The 17,696-nt window shown below is 57.7% G+C and overlaps 1 protein-coding gene across 1 annotated transcript; it reads right to left on the bottom strand.

Moving 5' to 3' along the window:
• Positions 1 to 3,237: 3,237 nt before the first annotated feature.
• LOC121628046 (mucin-2-like) lies at positions 3,238 to 9,462 on the bottom strand. Its single transcript, XM_041966946.1, has 3 exons — positions 9,439 to 9,462; positions 3,799 to 3,879; positions 3,238 to 3,422 (listed from the first exon to the last, which is right to left on the bottom strand). Coding segments are annotated over exons 1-3 (267 nt in total). The 5' UTR covers positions 9,440 to 9,462.
• Positions 9,463 to 17,696: the final 8,234 nt, after the last annotated feature.

Below are 17,696 nucleotides of genomic sequence, written 5' to 3'. Positions count from 1 at the left end.
TGGTGTTTTGCAAGCCGATGGTGGTGGCTGCAGGTGGAGAGGGGAGGCTGGGCATTTACAAGCCGGTGGTGGTGGCTGCAGGTGGAGAGGGGAGGCTGGCCTGCTGCAAGCCGATGGTGGTGGCTGTAGGTGGAGAGGGGAGGCTGGTGTTCAGTAAGCCGATGGTGGTGGCTGCAGGTGGGTGGCTGGTGTTCAGCAAGCCGATTGTGGTGGCTGCAGGTGGAGAGGGGAGGCTGGTGTTTTGCAAGCCGATGGTGGAGGCTGCAGGTGGAGAGGGGAAGCTGACCTTTTGCAAGCCGATGGTGGTGGCTGTAGGTGGAGAGGGGAGGCTGGTGTTCAGTAAGCCGATGGTGGTGGCTGCAGGTGGAGAGGGGAGGCTGGTGTTTTGCAAGCAGATGGTGGTGGCTGCAGGTGGAGACAAGAGGCTGGCCTGTTGCAAGCCGGTGGTGGTGGATGCAGGTGGGGAGGGGAGGCTGGCCTGTTGCAAGCCGGTGGTGGTGGCTGCAGGTGGAGAGGGGAGGATGGCCTGTTGCAAGCCGATGGTGGTGGCTGCAGGTGGGAGGTTGGTGTTCAACAAGCTTATGGTGGTTGCTGCAGGTGGAGAGGGGAGGCTGGTGTTTTGCAAGCAGATGGTGGTGGCTGCAGGTGGAGACAAGAGGCTGGCCTTCTGCAAGCCGATGGTGGTGGCTGCAGCTGGGGAGGGGAGGCTGGCCTTTTCCAAGCCGATGGTGGTGGCTGCAGGTGGAGACGGGAGGCTGGCCTGTTGCAAGCCGGTGGTGGTGGATGCAGGTGGAGAGGGGAGGCTGGCCTTTTGCAAGCTGATGGTGGTGGCTGCAGGTGGAGAAGGGAGGCTGGCCTTTTGCAAGCAGGTGTTGGTGGCTGCAGGTGGAGAGGGGAGGCTGGTCTTTTGCAAGCCGATGCTGGTGGCTGTGGTGGAGAGGGGAGGCTGGCCGTCTGCAAGGCGATGGTGGTGGCTGCACGTGGGAGGCTGGTGTTCAGTAAGCCGATCGTGGTGGCTGCAGGTGGGAGGCTGGTGTTCAACAAGCTTATGGTGGTGGCTGTAGGTGGAGAGGGGAGGCTGGTGTTTTGCAAGCCGATGGTGGAGGCTGCAGGTGGAGAAGGGAGGCTGGTTTTTGCAAGCCGATGGTGGTGCCTGCATGTGGAGCCCGGAGGCTGGATTTTAGCAAGCCGATGGTGGTGGCTGCAGGTGGAGATCGAAAGTGGATGGTGGACACTGCAGAGGGATAATATAAATAGAAAAGAAAAAAACTAACTTATCATGTTTCAGAACTAGTTACACATAAGATGAAAAGAAGAAAACATTAAAGAAAAATGGTGAATTTATTAAAAAGTTAAACTAAATGTAAAACTTAGTGAAGTGGCTTCGATGGTGATCTCAGGCGCTATTCTTAGTGGATGGAGACTCTAACGGTCCGAGCTGGAAACTGGATGCACTCAGTGTGTCGAAAGAAGATGATGGTGGTTCCTGCAGGCGATGTTAGATCTTCTTCCAGATGTTTTAAAAGCCAATGGTGGTTCCTGCAAGTGGAGACGGGATGATGGTGGTCATCAAGCCGATGATAGTGGCCGCAGGAAGGAGGCTGGTGTTCAGCAAGCCGATGGTGGTGGCTGCAGGTGTAGACGGGAGACTGGTGTTCCATAAGCCGATGGTGGTGGCTGTAGGTGGAGAGGGGAGGCTGGCCTTCTGCAAGCCGATGGTGGTGGCTGCAGGTGGAGAAGGGAGGCTGGTGTTTTGCAAGCCGATGGAGGTGGCTGCAGGTGGGAGGCTCGTGTTTAAAAAGCAGATGGTGGTAGCTGCAGGTGGAGAGGGGAAGCTGGTCTTTTGTAAGCCGATGGTGGTGGCTGCAGGTGGAGACGGGAGGCAGGTGTTTTGCAAGCCGATGGAGGTGGCTGCAGGTGGGAGGCTCGTGTTTAAAAAGCAGATGGTGGTAGCTGCAGGTGGAGAGGGGAAGCTGGTCTTTTGCAAGCCGATGGTGGTGGCTGCAGGTGGAGACGGGAGGCAGGCGTTTTGCAAGCCGATCGTGGTGGCTGCAGGTGGGAGGCTGTTGTTCAACAAGCTTATGGTGGTGGCTGTAGGTGGAGAGGGGAGGCTGGTGTTTTGCAAGCCGATGGTGGTGGCTGCAGGTGGAGACGGGAGGCTGGGCATTTACAAGCCGGTGGTGGTGGCTGCAGGTGGAGAGGGGAGGCTGGCCTGCTGCAAGCCAGTGGTGGTGGCTGCAGGTGGAGACGGGAGGCTGGTGTTTTTCAAGCCGATGGTGGTGGCTGCAGGTGAGAGGTTGGTGTACAACAAGCTTATGGTCGTGGATGCAGGTGGAGACGGTAGGCTGGCCTGCTGCAAGCCCATGGTGGTGGCTGCAGGTGGAGACGGGAGGCTGTCCTATTGCAAGCCGATGGTGGTGGCTGTAGGTGGAGGGGGGAGGCTGGTGTTTTCAAGCCGATGGTGGTGGCTGCAGGTGGAGACAGCAGGCTGGCCTTTTGCAAGCTGATGGTGGTGGCTGTAGGTGGAGGGGGGAGGCTGGTGTTTTCAAGCCGATGGTGGTGGCTGCAGGTGGAGACAGCAGGCTGGCCTTTTGTAAGCCGATGGTGGTGGCTGCAGGTGGAGAGGGGAGGCTGGCGTTTTGCAAGCCGATGGTGGTGGCTGCAGGTGGGTGGCTGGTGTTCAGCAAGCCGATTGTGGTGGCTGCAGGTGGAGAGGGGAGGCTGGTGTTTTGCAAGCCGATGGTGGTGTCTGCAGGTGGAGACGAGAGGCTGGCCTTCTGCAAGCCGATGTTGGTGGCTGCAGGTGGAGAGGGGAGGCTGGTTTTTGCAAGCCGATGGTGGTGGCTGCAGGTGGAGAGGGGAGGCTGGTTTTTGCAAGCCGATGGTGGTGCCTGCAGGTGGAGACCGGAGGCTGGATTTTAGCCAGCAGATGGTGGTGGCTGCAGGTGGAGATCGGAGGTGGATGGTGGACACTGCAGAGGGATAATAAAAATAGAAAAGAAAAAAACTAACTTATCGTGTTTCAGAACTAGTTACACAAAAGATGAAAACAAGAAAACATTAAAGAAAAATGGTGAATTGTATAAAAAAGTTAAACTAAATGTAAAACTTAGTGAAGTGGCTTCGATGGTGATCTCAGGCGCTGTTCTTAGTGGATGGAGACTCTAACGGTCCGAGCTGGAAACTGGATGCACTCAGTGTGTCGAAAGAAGATGATGATGGTTCCTGCAGGCGATGTTATATCTTCTTCCAGATGTTGTAAAAGCCAATGGTGGTTCCTGCAAGTGGAGAGAGGGTGATGGTGGTCATCAAGCCGATGGTAGTGGCTGCAGGTGGAGAGGGGAGGCTGGTGTTCAGCAAGCCGATGGTGGTGGCTGCAGGTGGAGAGGGGAGGCTGGTGTTCAGCAAGCCGGTGGTGGTGCCTGCAGGTAGAGAAGGGAGGCTGGCCTGTTGAAAGCCGGTGGTGGTGGCTGCAGGTGAAGACGGGAGGCTGGTGTTTTGCAAGCCGATGGTGGTGGCTGCAGGTGGGAGGCTGGTGTTTAAAAAGCTGATGATGGTGGCTCCAGGTGGAGACAGCAGGCTGGCCTTTTGCAAGCCGGTGGTGGTGGCTGCAGGTGGAGAGGGGAGGCTGGCCTATTGCAAGCCGGTGGTGGTGGCTGCATGTGGGGACGGGTGGCTGGCCTGCTGCAAGCCCATGGTGGTGGCTGCAGGTGGAGAGGGGAGGCTGGTTTTTGCAAGCCGATGGTGGTGGCTGCAGGTGGAGACGGGAGGCTGGTTTTTGCAAGCCGATGGTGGTGCCTGCACGTGGAGACCGGAGGCTGGATTTTAGCCAGCAGATGGTGGTGGCTGCAGGTGGAGATCGGAGGTGGATGGTGGACACTGCAGAGGGATAATAAAAATAGAAAAGAAAAAAACTCACTTATCGTGTTTCAGAACTAGTTACACACAAGATGAAAAGAAGAAAACATTAAAGAAAAATGGTGAATTGTATAAAAAAGTTAAACTAAATGTAAAACTTAGTGAAGTGGCTTCGATGGTGATCTCAGGCGCTGTTCTTAGTGGATGGAGACTCTAACGGTCCGAGCTGGAAACTGGATGCACTCAGTGTGTCGAAAGAAGATGATGATGGCTCCTGCAGGCGATGCTATATCTTCTTCCAGATGTTGTAAAAGCCAATGGTGGTTCCTGCAAGTGGAGACAGGGTGATGGTGGTCATCAAGCCGATGGTAGTGGCTGCAGGTGGAGAGGGGAGGCTGGTGTTCAGCAAGCCGATGGTGGTGGCTGCAGGTGGAGAGGGGAGGCTGGTGTTCAGCAAGCCGGTGGTGGTGCCTGCAGGTGGAGAAGGTAGGCTGGCCTGTTGAAAGCCGGTGGTGGTGGCTGCAGGTGAAGACGGGAGGCTGGTGTTTTGCAAGCCGATGGTGGTGGCTGCAGGTGGGAGGCTGGTGTTTAAAAAGCTGATGGTGGTGGCTGCAGGTGGAGAGGGGAGGCTGGTTTTTGCAAGCCGATGGTGGTGGCTGCAGGTGGAGACGGGAGGCTGGTTTTTGCAAGCCGATGGTGGTGCCTGCAGGTGGAGACCGGAGGCTGGATTTTAGCCAGCAGATGGTGGTGGCTGCAGGTGGAGATCGGAGGTGGATGGTGGACACTGCAGAGGGATAATAAAAATAGAAAAGAAAAAAACTCACTTATCGTGTTTCAGAACTAGTTATACACAAGATGAAAACAAGAAAACATTAAAGAAAAATGGTGAATTGTATAAAAAAGTTAAACTAAATGTAAAACTTAGTGAAGTGGCTTCGATGGTGATGTCAGGCGCTGTTCTTAGTGGATAGAGACTCTAACGGTCCGAGCTGGAAACTGGATGCACTCAGTGTGTCGAAAGAAGATGATGATGGTTCCTGCAGGCGATGTTATATCTTCTTCCAGATGTTGTAAAAGCCAATGGTGGTTCCTGCAAGTGGAGACAGGGTGATGGTGGTCATCAAGCCGATGGTAGTGGCTGCAGGTGGAGAGGGGAGGCTGGTGTTCAGCAAGCCGATGGTGGTGGCTGCAGGTGGGAGGCTGGTGTTTAAAAAGCTGATGGTGGTGGCTGCAGGTGGAGAGGGGAGGCTGGCCTTTTGCAAGCCGATGGTAGTGGCTGCAGGTGGAGAGGGGAGGCTGGTGTTCAGCAAGCCGATGGTGGTGGCTGCAGGTGGGAGGCTGGTGTTTAAAAAGCTGATGGTGGTGGCTGCAGGTGGAGAGGGGAGGCTGGCCTTTTGCAAGCCCATGGTGGTGGCTGCAGGTGGATACAAAAGGCTGATGTTTTGCAAGCCAATGGTGGTGGGTGCAGGTGGACACGGGAGGCTGGCCTTTTGCAAGCCGGTGGTGGTGGCTGCAGGTGGAGAAGGGAGGCTGGTGTTGTGCAAGCCGATGGTGGTGGCTGCAGGTGGAGAGGGGAGGCTGGTGTTCAGCAAGCCGATGGTGGTGGCTGCAGGTGGAGAGGGGAGGCTGGATTTTAGCCAGCAGATGGTGGTGGCTGCAGGTGGAGATGAGAGCCTGGTGTTTTGCAAGCCGATGGTGGTGGCTGCAGGTGGAGACGGGAGGCAGGCCTGTTGCTAGCCGATGGTGGTGGCTGCAGGTGGGAGGCTGGTGTTCAACAAGCTTATGGTGGTGGCTGAAGGTGGAGAGGGGAGGCTGGCCTTTTGCATGCCGGTGGTGGTGGCTGCAGGTGGAGACGGGAGGCTGGCCAGCTGCAAGCCCATGGTGGTGGCTGCAGGTGGAGACGGGAGGCTGGCCAATTGCAAGCCGGTGGTGGTGGCTGCAGGTGGACAGGGGAGGCTGACCTTCTGCAAGCCGATGGTGGTGGCTGCAGGTGGAGACGAGAGGTTGGTGTATTGCAAGCCGATGGTGGTGGCTGCAGGTGGAGAGGGGAGGCTGGTGTTTTGCAAGACGATGGTGGTGGCTGCAGGTGGGAGGCTGGTGTTCAGCAAGCCGATGGTGGTGGCTGCAGGTGGAGAGGGGAGGCTGGTGTTTTGCAAGACGACGGTGGTGGCTCCAGGTGGAGAGGGGAGGCTGGTGTTCAGCAAGCCGATCGTGGTGGCTGCAGGTGGAGAGGGGAGGCTGGTGTTTTGCAAGACGACGGTGGTGGCTGCAGGTGGAGACGAGAGGCTGGCCTTCTGCAAGCCGATGTTGGTGGCTGCAGGTGGAGAGGGGAGGTTGGTTTTTGCAAGCCGATGGTGGTGGCTGCAGGTGGAGAGGGGAGGCTGGTGTCTTTCAAGCCGAAAGTGGCTGCAGGTGGAGAGGGGAGGCTGCCCTGCTGCAAGCCGATGTTGGTGGCTGCAGGTGGAGACGGGAGGTTGGTTTTTGCAAGCCGATGGTGGTGGCTGCAGGTGGAGACGGGAGGCTGGTGTTTTGCAAGCCCATGGTGGTGGCTGCAGGTGGAGACGGTAGGCTGGCCTTCTGCAAGCCCATGGTGGTGGCTGCAGGTGGAGAGGGGAGGTTGGATTTTTGCAAGCCGATGGTGGTGGCTGCAGGTGGAGACGGGAGGCTGGCCTATTGCAAGCCGATGGTGGTGGCTGTAGGTGGAGAGGGGAGGCTGGTGTTTTGCAAGCCGATGGTAGTGGCTGCAGGTGGAGACAGCAGGCTGGCCTTTTGCAAGCCGGTGGTGGTGGCTGCAGGTGGAGAGGGGAGGCTGGCCTATTTCAAGCCGGTGGCGGTGGCTGCATGTGGGGACGGGAGGCTGGCCTGCTGCAAGCCCATGGTGGTGGCTGCAGGTGGAGACGGGAGGCTGGCCAATTGCAAGCCGGTGGTGGTGGCTGCAGGTGGAGAGGGGAGGCTGGCCTTCTGCAAGCCGGTGGTGGTGGCTGCAGGTGGAGACGAGAGGCTGGTGTATTGTAAGCCGATGGTGGTGGCTGCAGGTGGAGATGGGAGGCTGGCGTTTTGCAAGCCGATGGTGGTGGCTGCAGGTGGGTGGCTGGTGTTCAACAAGCTTATGGTGGTAGCTGAAGGTGGAGAGGGGAGGCTGGCCTTTTGCATGCCGGTGGTGGTGGCTGCAGGTGGAGACAGGAGGCTGGCCAGCTGCAAGCCCATGGTGGTGGCTGCAGGTGGAGACGGGAGGCTGGCCAATTGCAAGCCGGTGGTGGTGGCTGCAGGTGGAGACGGGAGGCTGGCCTTCTGCAAGCCGACGGTGGTGGCTGCACGTGGAGACGAGAGACTGGTGTTTTGCAAGCCGATGGTGGTGGCTGCAGGTGGAGAGGGGAGGCTGGTGTTTTGCAAGACGATGGTGGTGGCTGCAGGTGGGAGGCTGATGTTCAGCAAGCCGATCGTGGTGGCTGCAGGTGGAGAGGGGAGGCTGGTGTTTTGCAAGACGATGGTGGTGGCTGCAGGTGGAGAGGGGAGGCTGGTGTTCAGCAAGCCGATCGTGGTGGCTGCAGCTGGAGAGGGGAGGCTGGTGTGTTGCAAGCCGACGGTGGTGGCTGCAGGTGGAGACGAGAGGCTGGCCTTCTGCAAGCCGATGTTGGTGGCTGCAGGTGGAGAGGGGAGGTTGGTTTTTGCAAGCCGATGGTGGTGGCTGCAGGTGGAGAGGGGAGGCTGGTGTTTTGCAAGCCGAAAGTGGCTGCAGGTGGAGAGGGGAGGCTGGCCTTTTGCAAGCCAATGGTGGTGGCTGCAGGTGGAGACGGGAGGCTGGCCTTTTGTAAGCTGAGGATGGTGGCTGCAGGTGGGAGGCTGGTGTTCAACAAGCTTATGGTGGTGGCTGTAGGTGGAGAGGGGAGGCTGGTGTTTTGCAAGCCGATGGTGGTGGCTGCAGGTGAGAGGTTGGTGTACAACAAGCTTATGGTCGTGGATGCAGGTGGAGACGGTAGGCTGGCCTGCTGCAAGCCCATGGTGGTGGCTGCAGGTGGAGACGGGAGGCTGTCCTATTGCAAGCCGATGGTGGTGGCTGTAGGTGGAGAGGGGAGGCTGGCCTTCTGCAAGCCGGTGGTGGTGGCTGCAGGTGGAGACGGGAGGCTGGCCTTCTGCAAGCCGACGGTGGTGGCTGCACGTGGAGACGAGAGACTGGTGTTTTGCAAGCCGATGGTGGTGGCTGCAGGTGGAGAGGGGAGGCTGGTGTTTTGCAAGACGATGGTGGTGGCTGCAGGTGGGAGGCTGATGTTCAGCAAGCCGATCGTGGTGGCTGCAGGTGGAGAGGGGAGGCTGGTGTTTTGCAAGACGATGGTGGTGGCTGCAGGTGGAGAGGGGAGGCTGGTGTTCAGCAAGCCGATCGTGGTGGCTGCAGCTGGAGAGGGGAGGCTGGTGTGTTGCAAGCCGACGGTGGTGGCTGCAGGTGGAGACGAGAGGCTGGCCTTCTGCAAGCCGATGTTGGTGGCTGCAGGTGGAGAGGGGAGGTTGGTTTTTGCAAGCCGATGGTGGTGGCTGCAGGTGGAGAGGGGAGGCTGGTGTTTTGCAAGCCGAAAGTGGCTGCAGGTGGAGAGGGGAGGCTGGCCTTTTGCAAGCCAATGGTGGTGGCTGCAGGTGGAGACGGGAGGCTGGCCTTTTGTAAGCTGAGGATGGTGGCTGCAGGTGGGAGGCTGGTGTTCAACAAGCTTATGGTGGTGGCTGTAGGTGGAGAGGGGAGGCTGGTGTTTTGCAAGCCGATGGTGGTGGCTGCAGGTGAGAGGTTGGTGTACAACAAGCTTATGGTCGTGGATGCAGGTGGAGACGGTAGGCTGGCCTGCTGCAAGCCCATGGTGGTGGCTGCAGGTGGAGACGGGAGGCTGTCCTATTGCAAGCCGATGGTGGTGGCTGTAGGTGGAGAGGGGAGGCTGGCCTTCTGCAAGCCGGTGGTGGTGGCTGCAGGTGGAGACAGCAGGCTGGCCTTTTGCAAGCCGATGGTGGTGGCTGTAGGTGGAGGGGGGAGGCTGGTGTTTTCAAGCCGATGGTGGTGTCTGCAGGTGGAGACAGCAGGCTGGCCTTTTGTAAGCCGATGGTGGTGGCTGCAGGTGGAGAGGGGAGGCTGGCGTTTTGCAAGCCGATGGTGGTGGCTGCAGGTGGGTGGCTGGTGTTCAGCAAGCCGATTGTGGTGGCTGCAGGTGGAGAGGGGAGGCTGGTGTTTTGCAAGCCGATGGTGGTGTCTGCAGGTGGAGACGAGAGGCTGGCCTTCTGCAAGCCGATGTTGGTGGCTGCAGGTGGAGAGGGGAGGCTGGTTTTTGCAAGCCGATGGTGGTGGCTGCAGGTGGAGAGGGGAGGCTGGTTTTTGCAAGCCGATGGTGGTGCCTGCAGGTGGAGACCGGAGGCTGGATTTTAGCCAGCAGATGGTGGTGGCTGCAGGTGGAGATCGGAGGTGGATGGTGGACACTGCAGAGGGATAATAAAAATAGAAAAGAAAAAAACTAACTTATCGTGTTTCAGAACTAGTTACACACAAGATGAAAACAAGAAAACATTAAAGAAAAATGGTGAATTGTATAAAAAAGTTAAACTAAATGTAAAACTTAGTGAAGTGGCTTCGATGGTGATCTCAGGCGCTGTTCTTAGTGGATGGAGACTCTAACGGTCCGAGCTGGAAACTGGATGCACTCAGTGTGTCGAAAGAAGATGATGATGGTTCCTGCAGGCGATGTTATATCTTCTTCCAGATGTTGTAAAAGCCAATGGTGGTTCCTGCAAGTGGAGAGAGGGTGATGGTGGTCATCAAGCCGATGGTAGTGGCTGCAGGTGGAGAGGGGAGGCTGGTGTTCAGCAAGCCGATGGTGGTGGCTGCAGGTGGAGAGGGGAGGCTGGTGTTCAGCAAGCCGGTGGTGGTGCCTGCAGGTAGAGAAGGGAGGCTGGCCTGTTGAAAGCCGGTGGTGGTGGCTGCAGGTGAAGACGGGAGGCTGGTGTTTTGCAAGCCGATGGTGGTGGCTGCAGGTGGGAGGCTGGTGTTTAAAAAGCTGATGATGGTGGCTCCAGGTGGAGACAGCAGGCTGGCCTTTTGCAAGCCGGTGGTGGTGGCTGCAGGTGGAGAGGGGAGGCTGGCCTATTGCAAGCCGGTGGTGGTGGCTGCATGTGGGGACGGGAGGCTGGCCTGCTGCAAGCCCATGGTGGTGGCTGCAGGTGGAGAGGGGAGGCTGGTTTTTGCAAGCCGATGGTGGTGGCTGCAGGTGGAGACGGGAGGCTGGTTTTTGCAAGCCGATGGTGGTGCCTGCACGTGGAGACCGGAGGCTGGATTTTAGCCAGCAGATGGTGGTGGCTGCAGGTGGAGATCGGAGGTGGATGGTGGACACTGCAGAGGGATAATAAAAATAGAAAAGAAAAAAACTCACTTATCGTGTTTCAGAACTAGTTACACACAAGATGAAAAGAAGAAAACATTAAAGAAAAATGGTGAATTGTATAAAAAAGTTAAACTAAATGTAAAACTTAGTGAAGTGGCTTCGATGGTGATCTCAGGCGCTGTTCTTAGTGGATGGAGACTCTAACGGTCCGAGCTGGAAACTGGATGCACTCAGTGTGTCGAAAGAAGATGATGATGGCTCCTGCAGGCGATGCTATATCTTCTTCCAGATGTTGTAAAAGCCAATGGTGGTTCCTGCAAGTGGAGACAGGGTGATGGTGGTCATCAAGCCGATGGTAGTGGCTGCAGGTGGAGAGGGGAGGCTGGTGTTCAGCAAGCCGATGGTGGTGGCTGCAGGTGGAGAGGGGAGGCTGGTGTTCAGCAAGCCGGTGGTGGTGCCTGCAGGTGGAGAAGGGAGGCTGGCCTGTTGAAAGCCGGTGGTGGTGGCTGCAGGTGAAGACGGGAGGCTGGTGTTTTGCAAGCCGATGGTGGTGGCTGCAGGTGGGAGGCTGGTGTTTAAAAAGCTGATGGTGGTGGCTGCAGGTGGAGAGGGGAGGCTGGTTTTTGCAAGCCGATGGTGGTGGCTGCAGGTGGAGACGGGAGGCTGGTTTTTGCAAGCCGATGGTGGTGCCTGCAGGTGGAGACCGGAGGCTGGATTTTAGCCAGCAGATGGTGGTGGCTGCAGGTGGAGATCGGAGGTGGATGGTGGACACTGCAGAGGGATAATAAAAATAGAAAAGAAAAAAACTCACTTATCGTGTTTCAGAACTAGTTATACACAAGATGAAAACAAGAAAACATTAAAGAAAAATGGTGAATTGTATAAAAAAGTTAAACTAAATGTAAAACTTAGTGAAGTGGCTTCGATGGTGATGTCAGGCGCTGTTCTTAGTGGATAGAGACTCTAACGGTCCGAGCTGGAAACTGGATGCACTCAGTGTGTCGAAAGAAGATGATGATGGTTCCTGCAGGCGATGTTATATCTTCTTCCAGATGTTGTAAAAGCCAATGGTGGTTCCTGCAAGTGGAGACAGGGTGATGGTGGTCATCAAGCCGATGGTAGTGGCTGCAGGTGGAGAGGGGAGGCTGGTGTTCAGCAAGCCGATGGTGGTGGCTGCAGGTGGGAGGCTGGTGTTTAAGAAGCTGATGGTGGTGGCTGCAGGTGGAGAGGGGAGGCTGGCCTTTTGCAAGCCGATGGTAGTGGCTGCAGGTGGAGAGGGGAGGCTGGTGTTCAGCAAGCCGATGGTGGTGGCTGCAGGTGGGAGGCTGGTGTTTAAAAAGCTGATGGTGGTGGCTGTAGGTGGAGAGGGGAGGCTGGCCTTTTGCAAGCCCATGGTGGTGGCTGCAGGTGGATACAAAAGGCTGATGTTTTGCAAGCCAATGGTGGTGGGTGCAGGTGGACACGGGAGGCTGGCCTTTTGCAAGCCGGTGGTGGTGGCTGCAGGTGGAGAAGGGAGGCTGGTGTTGTGCAAGCCGATGGTGGTGGCTGCAGGTGGAGAGGGGAGGCTGGTGTTCAGCAAGCCGATGGTGGTGGCTGCAGGTGGAGAGGGGAGGCTGGATTTTAGCCAGCAGATGGTGGTGGCTGCAGGTGGAGATGAGAGCCTGGTGTTTTGCAAGCCGATGGTGGTGGCTGCAGGTGGAGACGGGAGGCAGGCCTGTTGCTAGCCGATGGTGGTGGCTGCAGGTGGGAGGCTGGTGTTCAACAAGCTTATGGTGGTGGCTGAAGGTGGAGAGGGGAGGCTGGCCTTTTGCATGCCGGTGGTGGTGGCTGCAGGTGGAGACGGGAGGCTGGCCAGCTGCAAGCCCATGGTGGTGGCTGCAGGTGGAGACGGGAGGCTGGCCAATTGCAAGCCGGTGGTAATGGCTGCAGGTGGACAGGGGAGGCTGACCATCTGCAAGCCGATGGTGGTGGCTGCAGGTGGAGACGAGAGGTTGGTGTATTGCAAGCCGATGGTGGTGGCTGCAGGTGGAGAGGGGAGGCTGGTGTTTTGCAAGCCTATGGTGGTGGCTGCAGGTGGGAGGCTGGTGTTCAGCAAGCCGATGGTGGTGGCTGCAGGTGGAGAGGGGAGGCTGGTGTTTTGCAAGCCGATGGTGGTGGCTGCAGGTGGAGAGGGGAGGCTGGTGTTCAGCAAGCCGATCGTGGTGGCTGCAGGTGGAGAGGGGAGGCTGGTGTTTTGCAAGCCGACGGTGGTGGCTGCAGGTGGAGACGAGAGGCTGGCCTTCTGCAAGCCGATGTTGGTGGCTGCAGGTGGAGAGGGGAGGTTGGTTTTATGCAAGCCGATGGTGGTGGCTGCAGGTGGAGAGGGGAGGCTGGTGTCCTTCAAGCCGAAAGTGGCTGCAGGTGGAGAGGGGAGGCTGCCCTGCTGCAAGCCGATGTTGGTGGCTGCAGGTGGAGACGGGAGGTTGGTTTTTGCAAGCCGATGGTGGTGGCTGCAGGTGGAGACGGGAGGCTGGTGTTTTGCAAGCCCATGGTGGTGGCTGCAGGTGGAGACGGTAGGCTGGCCTTCTGCAAGCCCATGGTGGTGGCTGCAGGTGGAGAGGGGAGGTTGGATTTTTGCAAGCCCATGGTGGTGGCTGCAGGTGGAGACGGGAGGCTGGCCTATTGCAAGCCGATGGTGGTGGCTGCAGGTGGAGCCGGGAGGATGGTGTTTTGCAAGCCGATGGTGGTGGCTGCAGGTGGAGACGGGAGGCTGGCCAGCTGCAAGCCGATGGTGGTGGCTGCAGGTGGAGAGGGGAGGCTGGCCTATTTCAAGCCGGTGGCGGTGGCTGCATGTGGGGACGGGAGGCTGGCCTGCTGCAAGCCCATGGTGGTGGCTGCAGGTGGAGACGGGAGGCTGGCCAATTGCAAGCCGGTGGTGGTGGCTGCAGGTGGAGAGGGGAGGCTGGCCTTCTGCAAGCCGGTGGTGGTGGCTGCAGGTGGAGACGAGAGGCTGGTGTATTGTAAGCCGATGGTGGTGGCTGCAGGTGGAGATGGGAGGCTGGCGTTTTGCAAGCCGATGGTGGTGGCTGCAGGTGGGTGGCTGGTGTTCAACAAGCTTATGGTGGTGGCTGAAGGTGGAGAGGGGAGGCTGGCCTTTTGCATGCCGGTGGTGGTGGCTGCAGGTGGAGACGGGAGGCTGGCCAGCTGCAAGCCCATGGTGGTGGCTGCAGGTGGAGACGGGAGGCTGGCCAATTGCAAGCCGGTGGTGGTGGCTGCAGGTGGAGACGGGAGGCTGGCCTTCTGCAAGCCGACGGTGGTGGCTGCACGTGGAGACGAGAGACTGGTGTTTTGCAAGCCGATGGTGGTGGCTGCAGGTGGAGAGGGGAGGCTGGTGTTTTGCAAGACGATGGTGGTGGCTGCAGGTGGGAGGCTGATGTTCAGCAAGCCGATCGTGGTGGCTGCAGGTGGAGAGGGGAGGCTGGTGTTTTGCAAGACGATGGTGGTGGCTGCAGGTGGAGAGGGGAGGCTGGTGTTCAGCAAGCCGATCGTGGTGGCTGCAGCTGGAGAGGGGAGGCTGGTGTGTTGCAAGCCGACGGTGGTGGCTGCAGGTGGAGACGAGAGGCTGGCCTTCTGCAAGCCGATGTTGGTGGCTGCAGGTGGAGAGGGGAGGTTGGTTTTTGCAAGCCGATGGTGGTGGCTGCAGGTGGAGAGGGGAGGCTGGTGTTTTGCAAGCCGAAAGTGGCTGCAGGTGGAGAGGGGAGGCTGGCCTTTTGTAAGCTGAGGATGGTGGCTGCAGGTGGGAGGCTGGTGTTCAACAAGCTTATGGTGGTGGCTGTAGGTGGAGAGGGGAGGCTGGTGTTTTGCAAGCAGTTGGTGGTGGCTGCAGGTGGAGACGGGAGGCTGGGCTTTTGCAAGCCGGTGGTGGTGACTGCAGGTGGAGACGGGAGGCTGGCCTTTTGCAAGCCGGTGGTGGTGGCTGCAGGTGGAGCCGGGAGGATGGTGTTTTGCAAGCCGATGGTGGTGGCTGCAGGTGGAGACGGGAGGCAGGCCTGTTGCTAGCCGATGGTGGTGGCTGCAGGTGGGAGGCTGGTGTTCAACAAGCTTATGGTGGTGGCTGAAGGTGGAGAGGGGAGGCTGGCCTTTTGCATGCCGGTGGTGGTGGCTGCAGGTGGAGACGGGAGGCTGGCCAGCTGCAAGCCCATGGTGGTGGCTGCAGGTGGAGACGGGAGGCTGGCCAATTGCAAGCCGGTGGTGGTGGCTGCAGGTGGAGAGGGGAGGCTGGCCTTCTGCAAGCCGACGGTGGTGGGTGTACGTGGAGACGAGAGGCTGGTGTTTTGCAAGCCGATGGTGGTGGCTGCAGGTGGGAGGCTGGTGTTCAGCAAGCCGATCGTGGTGGCTGCAGGTGGAGAGGGAAGGCTGGTGTTTTGCAAGACGATGGTGGTGGCTACAGGTGGAGAGGGGAGGCTGGTGTTCAGCAAGCCGATCGTGGTGGCTGCAGGTGGAGAGGGGAGACTGGTGTTTTGCAAGCAGACGGTGGTGGCTGCAGGTGGAGACGAGAGGCTGGCCTTCTGCAAGCCAAATGTTGGTGGCTGCAGGTAGAGAGGGTAGGTTGGTTTTTGCAAGCTGATGGTGGTGGCTGCAGGTGGAGAGGGGAGGCTGGTGTTTTGCAAGCCGAAAGTGGCTGCAGGTGGAGAGGGGAGGTTGGTTTTTGCAAGCCGATGGTGGTGCCTGCAGGTGGAGACCGGAGGCTGGATTTTTGCAAGCCGATGGTGGTGGCTGCAGGTGGAGATCGGAGGTGGATGGTGGACACTGCAGAGGGAAAATATAAATAGAACAGAAAAAAACTCACTTATCGTGTTTCAGCACTAGTTACACATAAGATGAAAACAAGAAAACATTAAAGAAAAATGGTGAATTGTATAAAAAAGTTAAACTAAATGTAAAACTTGGTGGTGGCTGCAGGTAGGAGGCTGGTGTTCAACAAGCTTAGGGTGGTGGCTGCAGGTGGAGAAGGGAGGCTGGTGTTTTGCAAGCTGATGGTGGTGGCTGCAGGTGGAGACGGGAGGCTGGGCTTTTGCAAGCCGGTGGTGGTGGCTGCAGGGGGAGACGGGAGGCTGGCCTCCTGCAAGTCCATGGTGGTGGCTGCAGGTGGAGACGAAAGGCTGGTGTTTTGCAAGCAGATGGTGGTGGGTGCAGGTCGACACGGGAGGCTGGTCCTTTGGAAGCCGGTGGTGGTGGCTGCAGTTGAGAGAGGAGGCTGGTGTTTTGCAAGCCGATGGTGGTGGCTGCAGGTGGAGACGCGAGGCTGGCCTTTTGCAAGCCGATGGTGGTGGCTGCAGGTGAGAGGGGAGGTTGGTTTTTGCAAGCCGATGGTGGTGGCTGCAGGTGGAGAGGGGAGGCTGGTGTTTTGCAAGCCGAAAGTGGTTGCAGGTGGAGAGGGGGAGGTTGGTTTTTGCAAGCCGATGGTGGTGCCTGCAGGTGGAGACCGGAGGCTGGATTTTTGTAAGCCGATGGTGGTGGCTGCAGGTGGAGATCGGAGGTGGATGGTGGACACTGCAGAGGGAAAATATAAATAGAACAGAAAAAAACTCACTTATCGTGTTTCAGCACTAGTTACCCATAAGATGAAAACAAGAAAACATTAAAGAAAAATGGTGAATTGTATAAAAAAGTTAAACAAAATGTAAAACTTAGTGAAGTGGCTTCGATGGTGATCTCAGGCGCTGTCCCAGTGGATGGAGACTCTAACGGTCCGGGCTGGAAACTGCATGCACTCAGTGTGTCGAAAGAAGATGATGGTGGTTCCTGCAGGCAATGTTAGATCTTCTTCCAGATGTTTTAAAAGCCAATGGTGGTTCCTGCAAGTGGAGACGGGAGGCTGGTGTTTTGCAAGCTGAGGATGGTGGCTGCAGGTGGGAGGCTGGTGTTTAAAAAGCTCATGGTGGTGGCTGCAGGTGGAGAGGGGAGGCTGGTGTTCAGCAAGCCGGTGGTGGTGGCTGCAGGTAGAGAAGGGAGGCTGGCCTGCTGAAAGCCGATGGTGGTGGCTGCAGGTGAAGACGGGAGGCTGGTGTTTTGCAAGCCGATGGTGGTGGCTGCAGGTGCGAGGCTGGTGTTTAAAAAGCTGATGGTGGTGGCTGCAGGTGGAGAGGGGAGGCTGGCCTTTTGCATGCCGGTGGTGGTGGCTGCAGGTGGAGACGGGAGGCTGGCCAGCTGCAAGCCCATGGTGGTGGCTGCAGGTGGAGACGGGAGGCTGGCCAATTGCAAGCCGGTGGTGGTGGCTGCAGGTGGAGAGGGGAGGCTGGCCTTCTGCAAGCCGATGGTGGTGGCTGCAGGTGGAGACGAGAGGCTGGTGTTTTGCAAGCCGATGGTGGTGGCTGCAGGTGGAGAGGGGAGGCTGGTGTTTTGCAAGACGATGGTGGTGGCTGCAGGTGGGAGGCTGGTGTTCAGCAAGCCGATGGTGGTGGCTGCAGGTGGAGAGGGGAGGCTGGTGTTTTGCAAGACGATAGTGGTGGCTGCAGGTGGAGAGGGGAGGCTGGTGTTTTGCAAGCCGATGTTGGTGGCTGCAGGTGGAGAGGGGAGGTTGGTGTTTTGCAAGCCGAAAGTGGCTGCAGGTGGAGAGGGGAGGTTGGTTTTTGCAAGCCGATGGTGGTGCCTGCAGGTGGAGACCGGAGGCTGGATTTTTGCAAGCCGATGGTGGTGGCTGCAGGTGGAGATCGGAGGTGGATGGTGGACACTGCAGAGGGAAAATATAAATAGAACAGAAAAAAACTCACTTATCGTGTTTCAGCACTAGTTACACATAAGATGAAAACAAGAAAACATTAATAAAAAATGGTGAATTGTATAAAAAAGTTAAACAAAATGTAAAACTTGGTGGTGGCTGCAGGTGGGAGGCTGGTGTTCAACAAGCTTAGGGTGGTGGCTGCAGGTGGAGACGGGAGGCTGGTGTTTTGCAAGCAGATGGTGGTGGGTGCAGGTCGACACGGGAGGCTGGGCTTTTCCAAGCCGGTGGTGGTGGCTGCAGTTGAGAGAGGAGGCTGGTGTTTTGCAAGCCGATGGTGGTGGCTGCAGGTGGAGACGCGAGGCTGGCCTTTTGCAAGCCGATGGTGGTGGCTGCAGGTGAGAGGTTGGTGTACAACAAGATTATGGTGGTGGCTGCACGTGGAGACGGGAGGCTGGCCTTCTGAAAGCCCATGGTGGTGGCTGCAGGTGGAGAGGGGAGGCTGGTATTGTAAGCCGATGGTGGTGGCTGCAGGTGGAGACGGGAGGCTGGCCTTTTGCAAGCCGATGGTGGTGGCTGCAGGTGGAGACCGGAGGCTGGATTTTTGCAAGCCGATGGTGGTGGCTGCAGGTGGAGATCGGAGGTGGATGGTGGACACTGCAGAGGCATAATAAAAATAGAAAAGAAAAAAACTCACTTATCGTGTTTCAGAACTAGTTACACACAAAATGAAAACAAGAAAACATTAAAGAAAAATGGTGAATTGTATAAAAAAGTTAAACAAAATG

The sequence above is a fragment of the Melanotaenia boesemani genome, chromosome 17 (genome assembly GCF_017639745.1).
Source record: "Melanotaenia boesemani isolate fMelBoe1 chromosome 17, fMelBoe1.pri, whole genome shotgun sequence".
NCBI lineage: Eukaryota > Metazoa > Chordata > Actinopteri > Atheriniformes > Melanotaeniidae > Melanotaenia > Melanotaenia boesemani.
The sequence above is the reverse complement of the archived record's forward strand: the minus strand, read 5'-3'. Positions and strand labels throughout refer to the sequence as shown.